Here is a 23,040-nt window from a genome sequence, read left to right as displayed (position 1 = left end):
GCGCAACCAGAAAACTGGGCACAGTAAATTGCTGTATAGGAATACCATATGTTAAATGCAGCCTTACGGCCTTAGTGAACCAAAAACTGTGGCTAATATCCAACATAAAATGAAAGTTTGTTCGATGAAGACAATTAGTTTTTTGGAAGCTAATGTCAAACTAGACACTGGCTAGCTGGAAGCTAATATCTACTGTATAGCAGAAGGTGATTGGCTAGCTGTAAGGTAAAGACCAGCTGGAAGCTAAGGCCACCTACTGCCACCACCTGGATGCTCACCTGCCTTCCTTTAGAGGGCAGCCCACCTGACCCTCCGCCCCAGGACTCCTCAGAGCTGGAGGATTTAGCTTGTTTCTGGGTAGAGCTCTGAAACAGATCTAGGACCAGCTAACACTGACCATTCTCAACCTATAAACGTATCTTGTCAAAGCATCACTGGTCCCAGATCAGGGTTTGTGTCTGTCCTCCCTGTGGTGAAGCCAGCTGGTTCTTCTTTGGGTAATCTGGGGAAACTGTGTTGAACCCTGAAGTAGCTCTGTGTCAGCCTGTACATCACCAGCCTGCACATCAACAGCCGGCACCTCAACAGACAGCCGGCACATCAACAGCCGGCACATCAACAGCCGGCACCTCACTAGCCTGCACATCAACAGCCGGCACCTCACCAGCCTGCACATCAACAGCCTGCACCTCACCAGCCTGCACATCAACAGCCGGCACCTCACCAGCCTGCACATCAACAGCCGGCACCTCACCAGCCTGCACATCAACAGCCGGCACCTCACCAGCCTGCACATCAACAGCCGGCACCTCACCAGCCTGCACATCAACAGCCTGTCTCTGCGGCTGGTTAGCTGACTGGAAAACAAAAACACAATTCTAATTTCTAAATGTTTTTTTTTTAAATTTTTACCATGTACAACAAGCAGTACAAATCAGTATCATGTTTATGTCACTGAAGGGCCAGCCTGGTGTTTCTGTGGTCTCAATGTGTCACTTTGGATTGACTGGAAGTAGGTCAAACTGCCTGGCTAGGAAGGGACGGGAAGCGTGATACCATCCAAACAGCCCTGGCTCTCCTCACGCTCTCTCTGCTGAGGGAAACATTTAGCACCCGACAAGCAAGACACACACACACACACACACACTCTGAATCCTATACCATCACAGCAACTGACACATTTTGGTTGAGAAAGCAAAGAGAGAGAGACACACACAGAAGAGAGGTTTTGCTGTGAGCTACAAGATCAGACTGACCCTTATCAATCTGAGGGAGGCTCGTGTGTGTGTGTGTGTGTGTGTGTGTGTGTGTGTGTGTGTGTGTGTGTGTGTGTGTGTGAAGCAATCAGTTGTGCAGAACACAAACTATAAAAAGATGGTGACTAAATGAGACTGATGGAGACTTTATCTGTCTCCCTCCCTCCCGTCTCTTCTGATCAGTTCTTTCTATCATGGCTTGAGGAGTGCCACACCCTTTCCTGAACAACCAAAGCTGGCCTCCACCCTGGCCTCCACCCTGGCCTCCACCCTGGCCTCCACCCTGGCCTCCACCCTGGCCTCCACTCTGGCCTCCACTCTGGCCTCCACCCTGGCCTCCACTCTGGCCTCCACCCCGGCCTCCACCCTGGCCTCCACCCTGGCCTCCACCCTGGCCTCCATGTAGGACTTGTTTTAATCTTCCCTGAAAGGGCCAAACGCCCATGAAATCTCCCTGATGGCGAAGCTACTTTAGTCCGCCCTGCACTGTGGCCATGGGCAAGTCCTTGTTGTCTCCAACCACACTTGACCACTGTGTTTGTAGTTTGTGCTTTACAGTAAAGCAGCTCCATAGAATAATTTTTGTAAACACCGTCAAGGATGGTTACAACCATATTCTACAAGAGAGTTGTGCTATAAAATGCAGTGTTGTCATGGTTACTGTTTAATTTCTCTCTTTTCAGACTACCAGCTGGATGGAGTGGGAGGCTGAGCTCTCCTGATTGGCTGGACAAACTGTCTGCCTGTCTGACCATCCTCTGTTGACACTGGCACTAAAGGATTACAATACTTTGGACTTTTTGCACCATGGAGTCTGAACAGTCAGTATTAGCAGGACGCAACCCCAGCAATGTAGGATACCTGAGATCCAACATACGGTACAGTGTACAGTGGGTTCTCTCATGTGGGTTCTCTCATGTGGGTTCTCTCATGTGGGTTCTCTCCTGTTCCACCCTTACATGCTGGTGTTAATCAGGACATCGTCAGTGTTGTATCTGATGGGGCCTGTGTGAGGTGTCAACCGGACATCCAGGTAACAAAATATCAGAAGCAGAGCTACACACCCTCCACTATAGGCATCTATGCAAGTATCTACAGATCTAAATATCCACTTATGCAATCCATACACATCATCTGAACTGCTGGGCGGAAATATTACATGGGTCGTGATAGTCAATGGTAAATGAATCTCTCTGTGTCTGTGTGTGACTGTGTGTGTGTGACGACCTGACTATCATTACTGGGTGTAAAACAGCTGGGAAACAGGCCACTTCAGCATTGTTAAACTCCATTTCTCCTCAGGATCAGAATATATATGTCAATATCACATTTCATCACGCAAGCTGAGCAACAAAAAAAAATCGACCAAACACAATGTGAGGTGTGTGTAGAGAGAGGAATGTCGCATCACTGTTTGTGTTTGCGTACATGTAAGCTGCGTAGCCTCAGCTATGCTACCAGGCCTGTAAAACGCAGTTCAGTTCATGCACAACCTCACACCTGGCAGCTTCCTTTCAGTACCATCAGAACGTAGGCTACAGCTTGACACATAGAAACAGTCCTCTTACTGGTGTTACACATGCCTGGCTTTAGTGCCTCTGTCCACCATTATTCGCGTTGGCACGCAATTACCAAGTACACAGTGACATACACTTACAGATCTCGCAGTGGGTTTACCAAACGAGTCGGTAGAGCTGGTTAACGTTACGTTTAATAAACCTGCTGTTGTTAATCACTGGAATTCTGGGTGACTAAAGGGAGTGAACATGCTACGGAGACCCACCTATGTTCTGGGCCACTTGTCTCAGCCTCTGCAGCAGCTCTCCCAGGGCCATCTCCTCTGTCTTCATCCACAGGATCATCCTCCACAGGCGGGGCGGCAGAGTCCAGCTGCCCAGCCAAGGTGCACCGTAGCGGGGATAGAGAGACAGCCTGCCTGCCTGTCTGGAGCTCCAATCAGAGGATAGTGTGGGGGTCTGGAAGGGGGAGGAGGACGCAGCCCGGCCGCTAGCCCAAGAGAGAGGAGGGTAGACGGAGGGAGGATGGACGATAACCAGCCCAGGATGTGGAGGTGGCGGAGGGAGGATCGTCTGCCTGTCTGCTGTCTGACACTGCAGATGGTCTGCAGGGAGGTGCGTGGAGAGAGGAAAAAGAGGAGGAGTGTTTGGGAGATGCTGGAATGAGGTAAGAGAGAGAGAGAGAAAGAGAGAGACAGAGAGAGACAGAGGAATGCTGTAGATAAGGAGAGGAGATGAAGGACGTTTCCAAACAGCAGAGGAGGTTTTGGTTGAGAGGGATGGGGATGCTGCTGCAGGCTGTGATGGTTCGCTGCAGACGTCCCTGGCTGCAGTGACGAGAGACGCAGAATGAAGGATGCCGGCATCAGGGAGAGGGAGGGGGCAGGGAGGGAGAGAAAGAGGGAGAGAGACAGAGAGAGTGAGTGAGAGAGAGGGAGAGAGAGAGGGAGAGAGACAGAGGAGGGGGGAGAGAGAGGGAGGGGGCAGGGAGGGAGAGAGAGAGGGAGAGAGACAGAGGAGGGGGGAGAGAGAGGGAGAGAGAGAGGGAGAGAGACAGAGGAGGGGGGAGAGAGGGAGAGAGAGAGGGAGAGAGACAGAGGAGGGGGGAGAGTGAGTGAGAGAGAGAGAGGAAGAGAGAGGGAGAGAGACAGAGGAGGGGGGAGAGAGTGAAGAGAATAAGGAGGGGGGCTAGCTAACATTCATTCCTGTTCACTTCACTCTCAGCATGTGCGCACATGCGTACCTGAGACCTGAGAGAGAGAGCGAGAGACAGAGAGAGTGAGTGAGAGAGAGGAAGAGAGAGGGAGAGAGAGCGAGAGACAGAGAGAGGAAGAGCGTGAGAGAGGAGGGGGACTGCAGGCATTTCCATTTTGGAGGTTCATGCACAGCTGACAGATAGGAGTGCAGAGCAGCTTCAGCAATAGGGTCAAGGCAGGATGTCAGTTTGATTCAGTGCCCTTCCTGTCAGAGTAAATTCCCTGTTTGCGTGAACTTACATGGTGAATAAAGCAAGAGGACAGGGAGTCTAGAGACAAGACAGGAAAAGAAAAGCTGAGGGAAGCAAGAAAGAATGAAAATATACTTAATCGCAGTAATGATTGTCATGGTATTCACTGCCGTTTTGTTTTTAGAATGGGCTAGTAGAATAATTAGGTCTCTGTTGCCATCATGTGGCAAGTAATTGTTACTACAACTCATTAAGCAGCTGCTGTGAAAAATTGAAACATTAATTTATTTCAATGGAAGAAAACAGTCAAACAGATCCAAAAATTCAAGGTTCAGAAATCCAGGTTACTGAAATTCAAACAGTAAAATTCAGATCCAAAAAAATTCAAGCTTCAGAAATTCGAATTGAACAAGTTCAGCCTGCTAAAATTCGAATGGTGAAATTCAGACCCCAAAATTTGGAGCCGAGGTTTACACCAACAATATTTCTGAAGATGCCGATACCGATGGTTCACTCCATTGGATGTACATGTTCTTGAGGCTGCTCGTTGTGCTTTAAAAGTGCTGGTATCATGGTCTACATGTAGCACGTCATGGTCATTTTTCAGTATTTAAATATTTTGGTGGATTGTATATTTGAAGAAGATATGCTAACTTGAATGTTGGTAGTACCCCATAAATCAACTAGCAAAGAAAATGTCCTTCAAATAATTCAAACTTTTTCACGCTTCTTACAATCAGGTAATGGGTGGGAATGTGAGAACCTTGTTTTACAGTGAGGGTACGTACAATTAACTCCACCCCCAACCATTTGGACATCGGCTTTGCAACTGCTGAAGCTAATGTAGCTAGGCTAATTGTTTGGGTAAGGAAGAACAAATGCATGACTGTGGAGTCTCTGCACGTTTAGCACACAGCAGCAAAAAAAAAACATGAACATACTTGCCTAAATATAATAAAACACAGTCCCTGAACATGACATATAAACTTACTCAAGAACAAAACTGAACATTTCACGGCCGACGACGGTGTTGTCAATCCTTGCTTCATATCCGTCCTTCATGTAGCACTAAGGTACTCGATATACGAGTCTAGTCGATTTCAATTGTCCTGTCAGCAGCGATACTTAGTTGATGGCACTTTGCAATTAATCATACGAAACATAAGCGTCTTGGTTCATGGGTGGTGGCTTGATCGAAACTAGAGGATGCTATTCTAGGCCTTTAGCCGACGAAATCTACAATGCTAATCACTCAGCTCACATCATGCCCTCAAAACTCGACTATAAAACATAGCCTAGCCTACTTTGCTGACAAATTATGACCATTCAGTGATCCTAAAACATGTATTTGTTGAGTGTCTTAAAGGCGTCATCACGTAATCTAGCAACTTTTCAGAATGCGATTTCTGGTGAGATGTATTTGTTTACATTGCCACCATTTTATTTGCCGTTAACATGGCAGGTATCAAAGAAACTATGGGCCGATAACGATGTAGGATCTATAGATTGGTACATCCCTAGCATTAGTGTGGTCTCATAGTGAATATGGTATAGCCTAGCCCACATAAAATATTATTTATGACGATCAGGGTGTTTTTTAAATTTCTTTATTACAAGCAGAATGACAATACAGTGCTTTGCCCTCATTCGCTACAGGTAGGCTTGCAAAAATGTCGACACGGTTAACATCTTTTTAAATCTCCATACAAAAATGACAGTTGAAAACAGTATTGTGAGTGAGAGATGCAGCATACTGTTTTGTAGTTTTAGCCCCAGTATCCAAGTAGCCCAGAGGACGAGTCGACGTTGGCCTGTTGCCGCGCTCATAAGGAGCGACGAGCTTGTGCTGATGATGGTTTCATCGAAGCCGTTGAACATTCTCGATTAGCGGTAAAGGCTGGTAGTGCAGTTTACTGATGAACAACAGTGACTGACATCTGATATTTCAGTTTAGATATAGTTATTTGGTCACACGTTTCGCCCACTATATTCTTTCGAAAAAAATAAGATAAATATATAATCTGTTGAGTGGTTAGCCTATTATATAAAACTCAGTGCACGCAACCTACATTATAGACCTTAGTTTCAAGGGATAAACTAGTCAGGTGATGGCAAAAGTGCAGGGTGGTCGATTGGTTCAGTGTGTGGTTGTGACTAAGCCTACTCATTTTGGTTGTTACAAAACAACAAAATCCTAAATAAATAGAGTTAAAATAGTATATGTTTTTGTCCAGGATACAAAAGTAGCAAAAAAAAGTTTTCCAATTGATAAACAAATACATTAGTGACATGATAAGATAGAATGTGAGACAAATATATGTTTCCCCTTTTCTAATAATTTGACACAAGATACACAAAAATACTTCTGTCTGACAATAACAAATATACAATTCTTTGTGTGTTATGGTTTGTCACAGAATGGTGTTTTTTGTTGCTGTGGATTTTGAAAGACAGCGGGCTGTAATTATAACATTGCATGAAATGACATTTGTGACTTGTGGTCAACAAAACCTGGGTCACATACAAACTGTAGATTCTGTCATATCCTTGACATATGTTAGATTTTCTTCACCTAGTGCAGAAAAAACCAAGAGGAAAACTTTAATCCAAATCAAATTCACCCCAGGGACTTAAGACATGTGTGATGTGTCAAGTATCTGAACTGTATTTGACTCAGGTTTGTTTGCTACAAAGACAGTGCAGAACAAACCTCTTGAGCTTCTGAAGGAACACGTTAACTTATACCCTCTTCACATTAATACCAGACCTGGGCCAAAACACCAGCTCAAAACATATCATATCTATCTGGGTGTAGTAGGTCTTGTTTAGCACAGTGGAACCAAACATTCAAAACCCACCCATGCATCATGTCTCTTATGAAATGTTTTATGGCAAAGTATTTAATCATTTTAAAACTAACTCACTGGTTAACTCAATCCAGGTCTGGTATCAGTGCGTGAAAGCGAGAGGGAAAACACAACGCTTTCAGAGCCCACAAACAAATGCAATTGACGAGCGTTAGACAAAGGCAAGAGGTTTGCTTCACCTTCACTTGTTAGAAATGTAGAAAATAGATTTATCATTCATAAACGATCTACAATCTTCAGCTAGAGAGGACACGTCAGACATGCGTCAGAAGAACATTCTAGAAACATGGATTTGATTGTGACATCGCTGTAAGATTCAAGTGTCCTCTGTTTTCAATAGACTTTGACCCCCCCCCATCAAATCCCCAATACCAAAATGACACCTCTCCTAGTTTAAGTTACATCCACATATCATAAACAACTGCACTTTATAATCATATCCGCATAACATTTCGCATATATTATTTTCAACACATAAGCCAACATAAGGTCAACACCGGTAAATGTAGAACAGAGACATTCCATATCCGGATGCGAAACACATGACACACAACATACACAATCTGGAGAAAAATTAAGCCACCACAACGTGTAGATCATTCTAGATTGGAACATCCGTCAATGAAGAACATTCTGTCCCCTGGGGAGTTCCGCAGGTGTACAGATGTCCTGTGGCTACTCCTGTCCCTGACAAACACACTGCAGTCGACCAGCTTGGCCACAAGGTGGAGTGAGTGAGTAGGTGAGTGTGTTTATGGAAGGCAAGGAATATCGAGAGACAGGCATGTGTAGACTGAGCACTCCAAGGATAGCTACTCCGGCCAGGGGGTCAAGATAGAGTTGAAGATGGGTGGATGAGGGCAGAGGCTGTGAAAAACAAGAGGCATTCAGCTCCTAAAAACGTTGCTCAAGGGTCCTGTGTAAGGGCTGTGGAACCTGGCCTTCAGTACCGTAGGTGTCTGCCCTTGAATAAATGAACGAGTGAAGGAATGAGTAAACAAGTTGGATGACAGTGAGGAGCTAAAACAGGATGGCTGTCCCTCAACCATCTCTGTTCCCTACGTCCTCTAACAAGTGTGTGTGTGTGTGTGTGTGTGTGTAAGGCTTCAGATGTGTGTTACAATGTAGAATATATTCTCAAACGATTCCCTCCCCTCATCCATGCCCCCCCCCCCTCCCCTTTGGCGCCTAGTCTGCTGTATGGTTGCTGTAAGGCAGAGGTGTCACTAGAACACACACAAACACACACCAGAGTGGTACGATAACCTAGCCAGACCATTCCAAACGATAAGCAGAAGACATGGCAGGTTGAGTGACCGACAGGAGGATATGAACAGAGATAGATATGCAACACTGAGAATACTCAAATATAAACATGTTGGATGAACAGAAAAGGCAGATTCTGAGACACATTCACTCATTAACTCTCTCAACAGTTTCTTAGTGCATGACTGGTCACACATTCATAAATGGTTATCTTGTGAGCGAGTTAAACAGCAGACTGTTTCAAGTATTTTCACATGGAGACAGGCGTTCAGGACATGGACTGAACTGGGCTTGAGAATAAGGGCCGAATGTGACCAATGACAATCTGGTTTGGAGGTCACATGGTGGGTTGAAAATGTCAGAGGTCAATTCTAAAGGGTTTTGGCCAATCAGATGAACTGCCTTCACGGCAGTTACAAAATGCACATGGTGAAAAATGTATGTATAGGAGAGTTCCATGCTTCTTCCCAGGAGAATGTTTGTTAGTTTCACACAAACAAAATCCTTGGAGATATCTGATATACTTTCACAGGTGTTTCACACACACAATTTGTTTTTTTTTCGACCAGTGGGTGATTTTTCCACACAAAAGTCTGGTGCTGGTTTGTGTGTGTGTGTGTGTTCACACGGAGGTTTCAGGACCGGGAGCGCAGTAGGCATATCCGGCCCCTGAGAGGCGGAGCATGTAGGTTCCGAGGGAGCAGTAGTCGGCCCCTCCCCCTTCACCCCAGTGGGCCAGCAGCAGTTTCTGGGTGAGGGGTTCAGACCTGCGGAGTGGGAGGGGCTCTGGAACCCTGGGCAGCGAGTGGGAGGAGTCAGCAAGCCTGGATTTGGGGGAGAGGCGGCGAGAGGATGGGGGAGTCGCCTCTAACACGCCACTCTGAGACAGCTTGTCAAGGTCCTAGAGGAGGGAGGGTAAGAGAGAGATTGTTATTGCTGTTAGAACTATGATCTCAGGTCTAAGATCAAACCCATGCATAGCTCAGATGATTAGGGCCATTATTAGCTCTCCCACTCAACATGCACTGAAGGGGAGGGAGAAAACATTGATGCATGCAGTGCCATCTTCCAACAGCAGAGGTCACCAGCATCTCTTGTGTAAAAGACCACAAGCCTTTGGACTCTGTATTAAATCATCTGAAGAGTCGTTATCAAGCATTGACTTTGTACTGGAATTAATGTCCATATCAAAGGCTTCACATTACACCCAGCTACTGTTATAGAGTTAGCGATCGATAACATGATGGAGTGATTGCTAGGTGGTGCTAGCGCCCGGACGTCTGTGTTGGAGCTGATGGACAGTGTTATGGGGATCAGGGATGTTAATGGCTCTCCTAAGAGAGAGCCAGGCCTTCAGACGCTCAATAGTTGGAAAGCAGAGCTCCTTTAGGCCAACCAGCATCTAGGTCTCTGCTGTGGCGGTGCAACAGCCACCGCCAAGTGTCGGTCAATCTCCGCAGACCCCCAGAGCACAGCCACATCACATGAGGGAGGAAGAATTCATAGTTAATCAATAAGTTGTTTAAGGATTAGATGTGATTTCAGCAGTATGCAGATATGTCTGATCGACATGAGGAGCAAAGAAACAAATAAGGTCTCCCCACCCCCAGACCCCACCCCCCCAGACCCCACCCCCAGATCCCAGCCCCACCCCCAGTCCCACCCCCCCAGACCCCACCCCCAGATCCCAGACCCCACCCCCAGATTCCAGCCCCACCCCCAGATCCCAGCCCCACCCCCAGATCCCAGCCCCAGCCCCACCCCCAGATCCCAGCCCCAGATCCCAGACCCCACCCCCAGATCCCAGCCCCACCCCCACCCCCAGATCCCAGCCCCACCCCCAGATCCCAGCCCCAGATCCCAGCCCCACCCCCAGATCCCACCCCCAGATCCCAGCCCCACCCCCAGTCCCACCCCCCCAGCCCCACCCCCAGATCCCAGCCCCACCCCCAGTCCCACACCCCCAGCCCCACCCCCAGATCCCAGCCCCAGATCCCAGCCCCACCCCCAGATCCCAGCCCCAGATCCCAGCCCCACCCCCAGTGCACAGCCCCACCCCCAGTCCCACCCCCCCAGACCCCACCCCCCCAGCCCCACCCCCAGATCCCACCCCCAGTCCCACCCCCCCAGCCCCACCCCCAGATCCCAGCCCCACCCCCAGCCCCACCCCCAGATCCCAGCCCCACCCCCAGATCCCAGCCCCACCCCCAGATCCCAGCCCCACCCCCAGTCCCACTCCCCAGGCCCCACACCCCCCCGGCCCCCAGGCTAAGCAGTGGGCAGACAGCTCAGACAGCACCAGTCGCTCTCCCCTCCCACCATCACATGCGGAGCGCTCTCCCCACAGCCCCCAGCGGTTCCGTTACCATGGCAACCCCCGGGTCCTGGCAGGAGGAGGAGGAGGTAGGGTAACAGGGGGGCGTGGTCCTAGGTCCTGCCGATCAGGGCGTCCTGGCTGCGTGACATCATGGAGTCGTAGGTCCCAGCCGCACGCCCCGCCCCTCCTCCTCCGCCCCCCACACAGGTGGGCCGCAGCGCCTCCCTCTCACTGCCTCTGGCTCCTGTCGCTCCTCCTCCGGGGCCCTCACAGCCCTCCGTACCCCCGGCAGAGCTCACTCTCTGTGGACGGACGGGACACGAGGTGGAGGGGGGGGGGGTCATGATGGAAGTCTCAGGGCTGAACAGGTCTAAGAAGCCTTTCAATGGATCTTGTTCTATCAGGCCTGACCCATTTCCAGAAGCACGATAACCTAACCCCCGCCACGGAAACTCAAACCAGCCCCTTAACGTTAGAAAACATTCAACATCAATGCACACATTCACTTACAGAACAAGATACGTTCACAAACTATACATAACCAAGCACATACAGTACTCTTCACAACAAATTGTCAACAGCCAATTGTAACCACGATACAAGAACCAGAAGACGTGCATGCATGGTCAGGATGGGATGTGAGGGGCTAGTGAGAGGAGAGCTTATGCATTCATGTGACCTGTCAACACATTGTGCCAGTATTTACTGGACATCAGAGCGGTTCTGGGATGGAGTGATGAGAGAGAGTGGATTGGATTGGTGGAAGGATGTCATTTGGTGGAAAGGTATTTGCACAAACCAGATCCGAGTCAAATACAATTTTCAAATACATGGGGTGTCCTTGATTTAGCTTGCCCCTCTAAAATCAGTGTGACCCCCAGAGGCAAATCAAAGGCACTTCAAATATTCTCCGACACACCTCCGTGGGTTAGCTCTGTGCATGAGCCCAAGTCTGCGTGCGGACATGCCACCATGCACACAGAGACACGGCTTAGACAGTCACCTCCACTTCCTCCTTGGGTCGCCGTCTGGGGGCCAATCAGAAACTGATTCTGCTGGAGGACTGGGAGAGCACGTAGATGGAGGACGGCTCCACGGTAAGGCACGGGCGATTGGACTGCCGTTACCCCGGGAGACGAAGGGCAGTGGGGGGGCGGAGTTACAGGCAAATAGGAAGTGAGGGAGGGGTTAAGACCAGGTGGAGGGGGGGGGGGAGAGAACAAAAGAGAAAGTGCAAGAGAGGGAGGGAGAGAGAGAGAGAAAACAATAGTGGAGGAGGGGAGAGAGAGAGAGAGCAAGGCAGGGTTTCAGTGGCAGGTTTGATTGGGGTGGTCCATCAGGAAGCGGAGCAGAGAGAAAAGAGGAAAGGAAAAAGAAGTAAGAAAACTGTCACCCGTTCCCACTTCTTATAGCAGGTCACACACAGGAAGTAGGAAGTCAGTCAAGCCAGAGACAAGAAGCAGTTCTAGCTATGTCACAGCTAGAACCAGGAGGTTTTCCTCCCCATGTGACTGACCCAGAGGAAACTGTTTTTCAAGGTACAGCCACATACTGAGGAAAAACTACGAGGCCTTGTCATAAGAGGTTACATCATATGAGAGATAGTGGGGGGACATATAAGTGCAGGTTTGGCCTCTTACAATTAACATATTATTTGCATTGTTTAATTCACCACAGGCAAACACAGGTAACAGTGTTGTAACGGTGTTACAAATCCGATGTGTTTGCTGGGGGGGGGGGTTAGTTTGCAGGGTGTGTTTAAGCTAGTGTGTTTGCGGGGGGGGGGGGGTTGTTTAGTTTGCAGAGGTGTGTTTGCAGGGCGTTGTCTACAGAGGTGTGTTTACGCTTGTGTGTGTTTACAAAAGTGTGTTTACGCCTGTGTGTGTTTACGGAGGTGTGTTTACGCCTGTGTGTGTTTACGGAGGTGTGTTTACGCCTGTGTGTGTTTACGGAGGTGTGTTTACGCCTGTGTGTGTTTACGGAGGTGTGTTTACGCCTGTGTGTGTTTACGGAGGTGTGTTTACGCCTGTGTGTGTTTACGGAGGTGTGTTTACGCCTGTGTGTGTTTACGGAGGTGTGTTTGCGGCGGTGTGTGTTTACGGAGGTGTGTTTACGCCTGTGTGTGTTTACGGAGGTGTGTTTACGCCTGTGTGTGTTTACGGAGGTGTGTTTACGCCTGTGTGTGTTTACGGAGGTGTGTTTACGCCTGTGTGTGTTTACGGAGGTGTGTTTACGCCTGTGTGTGTTTACGGAGGTGTGTTTACGCCTGTGTGTGTTTACGGAGGTGTGTTTGCGGCGGTGTGGCGTGTGGGGGGGGGGGGTGGTCCTACCTGGGCATGCTCGGTGGCGCTGGGCCACAGGGCCCTGCAGAGCACCTTGTTGAGCACGTCGGGCAGCAGGCTGAGGGTGATGAGCAGGATGATGCTGAGCCAGGCGGGCCCGCTGGACAGCATCTGCATGAACACGTAGTACATCCTCTGGTAGTTCAGGAAGGGCCTGGAGGGAGGGGGGGGGGATGGGGGGGACGGGGGGGACGGGAAGAAAGTCAAGCAGCAAATTCTATATCTCAGATTTATCACAGATCTCTGTCTCATCCTAAGTACTTCAGTGCCACCACCACCCCCTCCTCCACCCCCTCCACCACCCCCTCCTCCACCCCCTCCTCCTCCATCCCCTCCTCCACCCCCTCCACCATCCCCTCCTCCAGCCCCTCCTCCACCCCTTCCAGCCCACCAGGTTAGGGCTCTCACCAGATGATGCCCCCCCACAGCAGAGAGAAGATGACGTAGAACAGCAGAGAGCCCCAGATCACAAAATGGTTGATCCACGTCCAGTGATGTGTGTCCAAGGCAAGCTGCAACAACAGCACACATTTACATTAGATTAATTCATTCAGCTTTTGTCCAAAGCTATAATACACACAGCACATATAAAGAGCACAGCAGCAAATGAAGGCACACACACACGTTTTGTCAATCAATAACTACAGACACTGGAACCAGGCGACCTGCTGTACTATCTGATGACTGGACACAGCCCATCGATATCGCTACATGAGACACACACAAACACGTCTGTAAAGGTTGCACAATCCAACAACATCCAATGATTAACTTGCTCTCTCTCGCTCGCTCGCTCTCACACACACCCTTCCATCTCACCTTGAGAGTGACGGTGAAGACTAGCACAGTGAAGACAAGAGTTCCAAAGGTCCAGTTTCCAAACATCTGAGGAGGAGGAAGAAAGGTCAGCAAGGTCTCTCTCTCTCTCTCTCTCTCTCTCTCTCTCTCTGTCTCTCCTCTCTCTCTCTCTCTCTCTCTCTCTCACATATACACACAGACAATGTATTTCTATACTATAGTATCTGAAATAAGCCATGATGCATACTGTATGTTATGTAATATATCATCATGAAGGAACAGATGGGGGATGAGCGGGAGAGAGAGAGCAAGAGAGAGAGAGGGAGAAAGAGAGGGAGAGAGAGAGGAAGAGAGAGAGGGAGCGAGAGCAATTTATGCTGAAAGCTTACACTATGTGTGTGTTTATATAATCACGTATTATTAGCGTTCTGTTCTTGTTACTGTATCACCTCCAGAGGCTCGTCTGCGTGTGGGACTTAAATACATTCAGTCAAGATTCATAAACCCTCAACCACAAGATAGGAAAACACTCCTTCTGGGTTGACATTTCAGAGAGCCCACACTATGCCCGCCCGCCTGCCCGCACACACACACCGCCTGCCCGCACACACACACACACACACACACCGCCCGCCCGTCTGCCCGCACACACACACACACACACACACACAAAACAATAACAATGTTATGCAGTACAAACACAGATGGGGAGTCCTACAGGTTACACTACAAACAGTGCTACCACAAGACCCGAGAGCTAGGGTGAGGGTGGAGGAAGCTGGTATCTCTATGTTAGTAGGTGTGGAGAGGTCAGGGGTGCTGTGTAGGAGGGGTGGGGCCACCAGGGGAGGTGGAGCGATGGCACTACACAGCAACATGGTGATGGGTCTGTGGGTGGATGGGCATGTGTGTAGCGAGATGGATGGATGGATGGATGGTTAGTGGGTGGAAGTGAAAATGGATAGAGGTTAAACTGAAAGCTAAAACAGTATGACAGGAACTAAAAATGCATGAACGAGAGAGAGACAGCTGGGGAGAGAGAGAGAGAGCTGGAGAGAGAGAGATAAAGCCTTACCATCTGTGTGTTGGTGGTCATTAGCTGAAGGAGAGGAAGAAACCGCAAAATAAAGAAAGGAGGAGAAGCGAAGGAAGAGAAGAAAGGAGGAAGAAGAAGAAGAAATCAGGACAAAGGGTAAATGAATCTCAGGATGTTCCAAACGTAAAAAACAGGACCGATCAAAAACAGTTGGTATGATACAAATCAACGATACAGAGAGATGTCACAGTGTTGTCGTTATGAATGGAGAGTCATGTGACTGTAGTCTACCTTCTGATCTGAGAGTTTGTCTGCCTGTCTGTCTCGTCAGTTCTGTCTTTCACCATCTCTCTTCCTTTCTCTCTTTTTGTCTCTTACCCTGTCTGCCTGTCTTCCAGCCTTCCTGTCTAGCTGTCTGTCTGTCGGTCTGCCTGTCTGTCTTCTCCTCCCTCAAGTAAATCCAACTGAGATGGATGAGTGTTCTCAATGTATGGATTTCATCTCCTCCAGCATGTCACACGACAGAAATCTAACAAACCTTAAGCACACTCAAAAGAATCCTACAGAACCCGTAAATAAAACCATCCAACCTCCTAGTTTGACACGTATGGCTGACTCCATGACACCAACACATGGAACTCATGGAACTCTGTTGCCAGGCGACGCAGGCTCACCTGTCCGTTGCTGGTGAAGGTGGTGTTGTCGAACAGGAAGTAGGCACCAAAGAAGAAGACGACGGCGTCGAACACGCCCAGACACGTCCAGTACAGGAAGACAGGCCAGCGAAGCAGGGAGTTCTTAGCTATATCCCTGAGAAACACAGAAACACACAGAGAGAAACAAACAGAGGGAAAACCTGTCAAATCATGACTTTCCTTTGGCAAACAACTAAGCAGAAATCCATAGTCCCGAATTAAAACAATAAGACAAAGATTTTTTTTTAAGAGATCCTAGGCAACTTGTCTAGTGGTGATTACAGGATATTTCATGACCAGCTGTAACAGGTGAAATAGCTGATTGATCGGGGGAAAAACATCTCTTTGAATGTCTTTTCACTTTCACAAAACTCACCAAGTAAAAACTTTTTTAGACTTATGTTCCATCTAAAAATACAACTGGTTAAAACTAGCTTTGTTTCACTTCCAGGATCTGTGTCTTGTCACCCGGCGCTCATGACCTCAGAACAGGCTCAGCTGGGCCTCAGAGCTGCAGCACAACCTGACAGAGCCCTCACCACAGGAGGCGTGTGTCTGTGAGGGTGTGTGTGTGTGTGTGTGTGTGTGCGTGTGTGTGTGTGTGTGTGCGTGTGCGCGTGTGAGGGAGGGAGCCACATTCAGAACCAGGATTAACAGAACCTTTCTGACCCAGCTTGTCAGATATGACAGGACATGACAGATGACAGTGAAGATGTGTACAGTTCAATATATATTCTACATGCTGCTTTGGGAAGAGCTTTAACTGTTTGAGGACAGTCGAGAAGGATGGGCGAGACAAGACCTAGGCCCAGCCCTGCCCTTGCCCCAGCCCCAGCCCCAGCCCCAGCCCCTGCCCCCCCATCTCACCTGTAGAGGGAGGGGTCCTTCTTGAGTGTGTCCATGGTGACGTGTTGCTCCACCAGGCTGTAGAGGAGGATGGGGAGAGAGGTGAAGCTGATGTTGTACAGTGTCAGGTAGGCCGTGTCGTACAGGGGCTGCACAGGGACAAACACAACCGTCAACAGAACGCAAAGTCACCAAGTGGTCACAAACTCACTAGAGCATGGAGGTCTTCGAAGGCCTGTTAAAGAACTATTGAATTACAATTGAATTGTTGGGTTGTACAGCTCATAACGCAGAAAACAGAAGAAGACCTCGATGAGGCTCTACAGAACAAGACAAACGTATTGGTCTGTGTGTGTGTGTGTGTGTGTGTGTGTATCTCTGTGTGTTTGAGTGTGTGTATAGGGAGTGATACACACCTGCTGTGAGAACCCACAGAAGAACTGATAGAGGAACTGAGGGAAGATGAAACACACATTCTGGAGAGAGAGAAGAATGACGAGAATGTGACAAGAGGAAGGGAAAGGAGAAAGAGAGGAAATGAAAGTAAGTGAAAGATAAACATCTGACAAGTAAACAAGCATCTCATACAGTGGCACCCGGAGATGTGTGCGCGCTGTGGATCCCAGACAACAAAAGCTGCTGCTGCATCACTGTCAACCAACCCACACCCGCCACGCTAACCACACTTTCAACAGACAATGACATAAGTTAGCTGTGACTTGCGAATCCGGGCAAAACAAACATGTCTCTCTGAAAAGCCTCAGAGCTGGGGGTAACTATCCAGACAGCGTGAGGTCAGACTGCCGGTGTTTAGACAAAGGCAGAGGAGGATGTGCACAGTTGGTGCAGCTGACAGTACCTTGTAGAAGAAGTACTGCACCAGTTCGGCGATGCGGATGTAGTAGTAGTGTCCGTGCACCAGCAGCATCTTCTTCAGGTGTTTGAACTTGGGGATGGCGTAGTCACTGTTCCTCGCCGCCTGCCTGCCCTCCTTACCCATGATGCCTAGCGGACAGAGAAAGACTCGGGAGTTAGCGGCTGTGAGGGGGAAGCTTGACAACGTTTCGCGACTTCGCTAGAGAGACATGAGCGGTTCGATGGGGAGGGGTCGATTAGATTCGAGACCCAGGGCTCACCGATCCCGACGTGGGCCTCCAGGATCATGCTGACGTCGTTGGCCCCGTCTCCCACGGCGAGCGTGATGGGGTGCTCCTTAGAAGCCTTGATGAGCTTCACAATCTGACGAGGAGAAACAAAACCAGCTCAACGCCAACAACACTGCCAGAGGGACACCTGAGATTTGCAAGGTAAACTTATGATGCACTCTATAGGCTATCACAGGGCTGGGAAATACCCTTCCGTCACATGACCTAGGTGTTTCGACAGGAAGTGAGGTAGGGTACCTGAGCCTTCTGCAGGGGCGCCATGCGACAGCAGAGCACGGCGGAGCAGTTTCGGCAGATGTCCAGGAAGACGTCCCTGTAGCTGCCTGAGCCAGAACCTTCCGGACTGTGCTTCAGGACCGCTGACAGGGTGGCACCGTCGATGATCAGGCCAAAGTCCAGACAGTCGACAGACAACCTGGCCACACCACGGGTCATGGATATATGAGTACCTTATCTACCTAAGGACTCCATATACAGCATGAAGTTGGAGGTCATGACAGTCAAAGTGACTGAACACAAGTGTTTACGCTGAATTGCGGTATTATTTGGTATGGTTGTATTTGCATCTATGTGTGTTAGTCTATATTTGTGTATGTTTAGGTGTGAGTGTTCATAATCTGTGTGTGTCATAGAGGTGTGTGTGTGTGTGTGTGTGTGTGAGGGTGTGAGGGTGTGTGTTTGTGTGTGAGGGTGTGTGTGTCAGGGTGTGTGTGTGTGTGTGTGTGAGGGTGTGTGTGTGTGTGTGAGGATGTGTGTGTGAGTGTGTGTGTGTGTGTGTGTGAGGGTGTGTGAGGGTGTGTGTGTGAGGGTGTGTGAGGGTGTGTGTGTGTGTGTGTGTGTGAGGGTGTGTGTGTGTGTGTGTGTGAGGGTGTGTGTGTGTGTGTGTGTGTGAGGGTGTGTGTGTGTGTGCCACCCCCTCACCCTGAGAGTGAGCGCTGACGCAGCACGGTCCTGTTGAGCTCAAACAGCACGTCATGCAGGCTCTGCTCCTCTGTGCGTTTCTTAGTCAACTCCAGGATCTGCGTGCTGCGTCGGAACAGCTTGCTGGCGTAGCAGGTGGCCGCCGCCGTCTCCATCTTGTCCCCGGTCAGGACCCACACCTTCATGCCCGCCTTGTGGAGCGCCTCGATAGTGTCGGCCGCTTTCTCCTGCAGCCTGGAGGCCCAACGCACCAACACGCTCTCAATCACAATCCAGCAATGAACCAATCGCTTTGTCAATTTCACAGATCACAACAGTACATGCCCAAGAGCTCATTGGTTAGGCCTAATAGGTGACTGATTGGCCGCTTAGACAGATCGACACTGTGACCTAGTTGGTGTGGAATTATAGTTCCCTGTGTGCCAACGTAACTGCCAGTCAGCCAGCTGGCACAGCGGGCACGGTCTGGGCTGCATGACTCATTACAGTGCACATACCATGGATATTTATGTGATCATCTGTCGACCCTTCATTGTCCTTTCTCTGTCGATTGGTATGCCCATCTCCCACGTACAAGCCCCCCCAGTCTACCGCTCCCCCCCCCCAGTCTACCGCTCCCCCCCCCCCAGTCTACCGCTCCCCCCCCCAGTCTACCGCTCCCCCCCCCCCAGTCTACCGCTCCCCCCCCCAGTCTACCGCTCCCCCCCCCCCCAGTCTACCGCTCCCCCCCCCCAGTCTACCGCTCCCCCCCCCAGTCTACCGCTCCCCCCCCCCCAGTCTACCGCTCCCCCCCCCCAGTCTACCGCTCCCCCCCCCCCCCCAGTCTACCGCTCCCCCCCCCCAGTCTACCGCTCCCCCCCCCCCAGTCTACCGCTCCCCCCCCCCAGTCTACCGCTCCCCCCCCCCAGTCTACTGCTCCCCCCCCCCCCAGTCTACCGCTCCCCCCCCCCAGTCTACCGCTCCCCCCCCCAGTCTACCGCTCCCCCCCCCAGTCTACTGCTCCCCCCCCCCAGTCTACCGCTCCCCCCCCCAGTCTACCGCTCCCCCCCCCCCCCCTTCCACCGTAACGACCCACCTGTCCTCCACTGCTGTGGCACCCAGGAGCACAAAGTCCCTCTCGATGATGTCATAAGCCTGCGCCAGGCGATGCTCCCTGTCCTGCAGGGCCAGCTTGGCGTTGCTGAGGTGGTGACACGCCTCCTCGTACTCGGCCGGGGACAGTCTGCGGTAGGCCACGCACAGAGTCCTCAAGCCCTCCTGACAGGGGAGGGGGGGGGGAGAGGCGGGAGAAGGGGGGCACAGAGAGAGAAGGAGCAGAAAGAGAGAGAAGGTTTATTTTGTGTGGATTAAGCGTATCGACTGAAGAACCAGGGGTTGATGTGAAAGCCCTTTGGGACTCACCACAGCATTCTGTTCCACGCGAGCCTTCACCTGCTCCACCTTCCCTGAGACCACCCTGGGGAAGATGGAGGAGTCTGCCCCCTTACAAAACAACAGGTACTCCCCTGGAGGGACACACACACACACACAAAGAAATGTTAAACCACATATGATGTTCTTTGTGCATTTACCGTGTGTGTAACCTGTGTGTATGTTACCTATGTACATGTGTGTGTGACCTGTGTGTGTGTGACCTGTGTACGTGTGTGTGTGACCTGTGTGTGTGTGTGTGACCTGTGTACGTGTGTGTGTGTGACCTGTGTACGTGTGTGTGTGTGTGACCTGTGTACGTGTGTGTGTGACCTGTGTACGTGTGTGTGTGTGTTACCTGTGTACGTGTGTGTGTGTTACCTGTGTATGTGTGTGTGTTACCTGTGTATGTGTGTGTGTGTTACCTGTGTACGTGTGTGTGTTACCTGTGTGTGTGTGTGTGTGACCTGTGTACGTGTGTGTGTTACCTGTGTGTGTGTGTGACCTGTGTACGTGTGTGTGTTACCTGTGCTGGACTTGACGATGACACTCATTCTCCTCCTGACAGAGTCAAAGTTGAGCACGTGCAGCAGTTCAAACCTGAGAGATGATAATAATCATCATTTAGCAGATACCTTTATTGAAAGGAACGCACACCTGCTAGCTGTTGATCTACATTCAAATGCTCTAACCACGGAGCTATCCCCTCTGCTGAGCTATGCTCTGTGTCACACATGGTGACTTATGGCAAACTGCCATTGCTCTGCTGCTGCATTGTGAACACAGCTCTGGCTGCCTATCCCACGGAGCAGCATGGAATAATCCACCCAGACAACCACAATGATTACATATCTCTGTTCCCTCCCCTTCCCTCACACACTACATCTCCCCAACATCCCCACAAATCCATAATGCCCCCCCCCCACCTCTGTAATCTCTCCCTCCTGCGTTTGTTGAGCGCTCTCCCCCACTTCCTCCTCACCATTCCCTTCCCCTCCCCCTCCCCCTTCCTCAATTACCTTTCCATCCCTCCCTCCCTTCTCTGTAAATAGCTGCAGTATTGACAGGGCGCCGTGGGGGTGATGAGCAGACCGCTGTTACTTAAGTGGATCCTATGGACCCAAACACGCTATCGATGCAACGCCGGAAACCAAGAGTGCCAGGGGGGCCTCTTAAAGACACGAGGACTCCCTCTGATCCTCTGTCCCTGCCTGCCCTCTGCACCCCTGGCCCTGCCTGGCCTCTGCACCCCTGGCCCTGCCTGGCCTCTGCTCCCCTGGCCCTGCCTGCCCTCTGCACCCCTGGCCCTGCCTGCCCTCTGCACCCCTGTCCCTGCCTGCTCTCTGATCCTCTGTCCCTGCCTTCTCTCTGATCCTCTGTCCCTGCCTGCTCTCTGATCCTCTGTCCCTGCCTGCTCTCTGATCCTCTGTCCCTGCCTTCTCTCTGCACCCCTGCCTGCTCTCTGCTCCCCTGGCCCTGCCTGCCCTCTGATCCTCTGCCTGCTCTCTGCCCTTCCCCTGTACTGGTGTGGTCCAGCAAACATGGACACCTCAGAGAGGGGGAGAGAGGGGGAAAAAGAGGGGAGACAAGAGAGGAGGCGGGGGGGGGGGGGGGGGTAGAGAGGGGAGAGAGAGAGGAGGGGGGGGGGAGAGAGAAAGAGATTTACCGCTCAATCTCGTCGTCTTTGTTAAGGATCTCCATGTGACTGTCCTTCAATCTCAGGTAGGTGTACCCCAATCTGAGAGAAACAGAGAGAAGGAGAGATAGACAGAACAGAGAGAGAGACAGAAAGAGAGATTTAGACAAAGGGATGAGATGAGAGATGAAAGGGCATAGAAAGTGAAGAGTGTCTGTAAGGGAGTGATACATGTACCAGTTAAACATACAACATACATACAGTCTCTAACTATGTACAGTTAAACATACATACAGTCTCTAACTATGACAGTTAAACATATATACAGTCTCTAAGCATTTACAGTTGTCCATCTGGCAGCTGGTGTTTACGTACATGTGAGCTAGCATGAGTTACAGTGACAGGATAGTTATTCCAGTCACCTGACCAGCTCCCAAAACAGACTAGGTCATGTGATCATCTAGGACACGTGAATAGGAGAGGACATGCGTGTGTGCCATGCAGAGACACGTGTGTGTGTGTGTGGAGGTGTGTGTGTGTTAGAGTGTGTGTGTGTAGAGGTGTGTGTCACCTCTTCATGCCCTCCACCAGGGCCACCTCATCGGGGGAGGAGGAGATGTAGAAGGTGGTGGGCTTGCCCTGGTGGAGGCCCTGCTTGATGCCGTCCACCGTCTCTGCCTCCTTCACCTGGACCGTGTGGCACAGACACAGAGCCCGGAAGAACAGCTCCTCGTGCTCCTGCACGGGGGGCGGAACACACACCGTCACACACACACACCATCACACACAGCGTCACACACACACACACCATCACACACCCTGTCACACACAGCGTCACACACAGCGTCACACACAGCGTCACACACACATAGACGATCACACAGTCACCCAGAGTCCCACCCCCCCGCTCACCCTCCTGTAGCCCCCGGGGGAGGAGTCGATCATGTCGATGCTGGAGGCGGCGCTGAGGATCTGCCCGTTACAGATGGCGTGAGGCACGTACACGTTCCCGTCCACGCAGCACTCGATGAACTCCATGTTGTTCTCTGTCAGCGTGCCTGTCTTATCAGTGAACACATACTCCACCTGGGGGGGGGGGGGGGGGGGGGGGAGGGGTGGGGGAGGTGGGAGGGAGGGACGGACAGAGAGGGAGGGAGGGGAGGGAGGGGGGGGAGGAATAGAGGAAGGAGAAGGGGAAAATGTTTAGCTAGGCACCATTTGAAAAGAACACGACTAGAGATAGTCTTCATTGTGTTAACAACTATGTTTGTAGGGTGAAAAAAGGAGGTCACCACCCCCCCCTCCCCCCTTGGCACACACCCGTCCCTCCCCCACCCCCCGGCACACACCTGTCCCAGCTCCTCGTTGAGGTCGGAGGTGTTGACCTGGGCCCCCTCCCCCAGCTCCTGGTCGAACATCTCCTCGTCCCACGCTATGAAGTAGGAGCCCAGAAACTTCTGCATCTCCACGGTAACGTACATGGAGACGGGGATGATGTAGTTGAACAGCACCATGAAGGC

General features: G+C 50.7%; 1 protein-coding gene across 1 annotated transcript; it reads right to left on the bottom strand.

The window, feature by feature from the left end:
* Positions 1 to 5,820: 5,820 nt before the first annotated feature.
* Positions 5,821 to 23,037, bottom strand: LOC124463505 (phospholipid-transporting ATPase IH-like; the record flags this gene model as incomplete). Its single annotated transcript, XM_047015255.1, has 19 exons — positions 5,821 to 9,254; positions 13,001 to 13,166; positions 13,421 to 13,524; positions 13,832 to 13,897; positions 14,886 to 14,909; positions 15,521 to 15,656; positions 16,409 to 16,536; positions 16,804 to 16,863; positions 17,247 to 17,392; positions 17,524 to 17,626; positions 17,791 to 17,968; positions 18,475 to 18,708; positions 19,550 to 19,731; positions 19,876 to 19,979; positions 20,411 to 20,484; positions 21,551 to 21,622; positions 22,092 to 22,258; positions 22,433 to 22,606; positions 22,870 to 23,037. Coding segments are annotated over 19 exons (2,565 nt in total), but the record flags the coding sequence as incomplete, so codon positions are not given.
* Positions 23,038 to 23,040: the final 3 nt, after the last annotated feature.

The sequence above is a fragment of the Hypomesus transpacificus genome, unplaced genomic scaffold, assembly GCF_021917145.1.
Source record: "Hypomesus transpacificus isolate Combined female unplaced genomic scaffold, fHypTra1 scaffold_289, whole genome shotgun sequence".
NCBI classification, from domain to species: domain Eukaryota; kingdom Metazoa; phylum Chordata; class Actinopteri; order Osmeriformes; family Osmeridae; genus Hypomesus; species Hypomesus transpacificus.
Note: the sequence above shows the minus strand (reverse complement) of the source record. Positions and strands in the feature narration are given on the sequence as shown.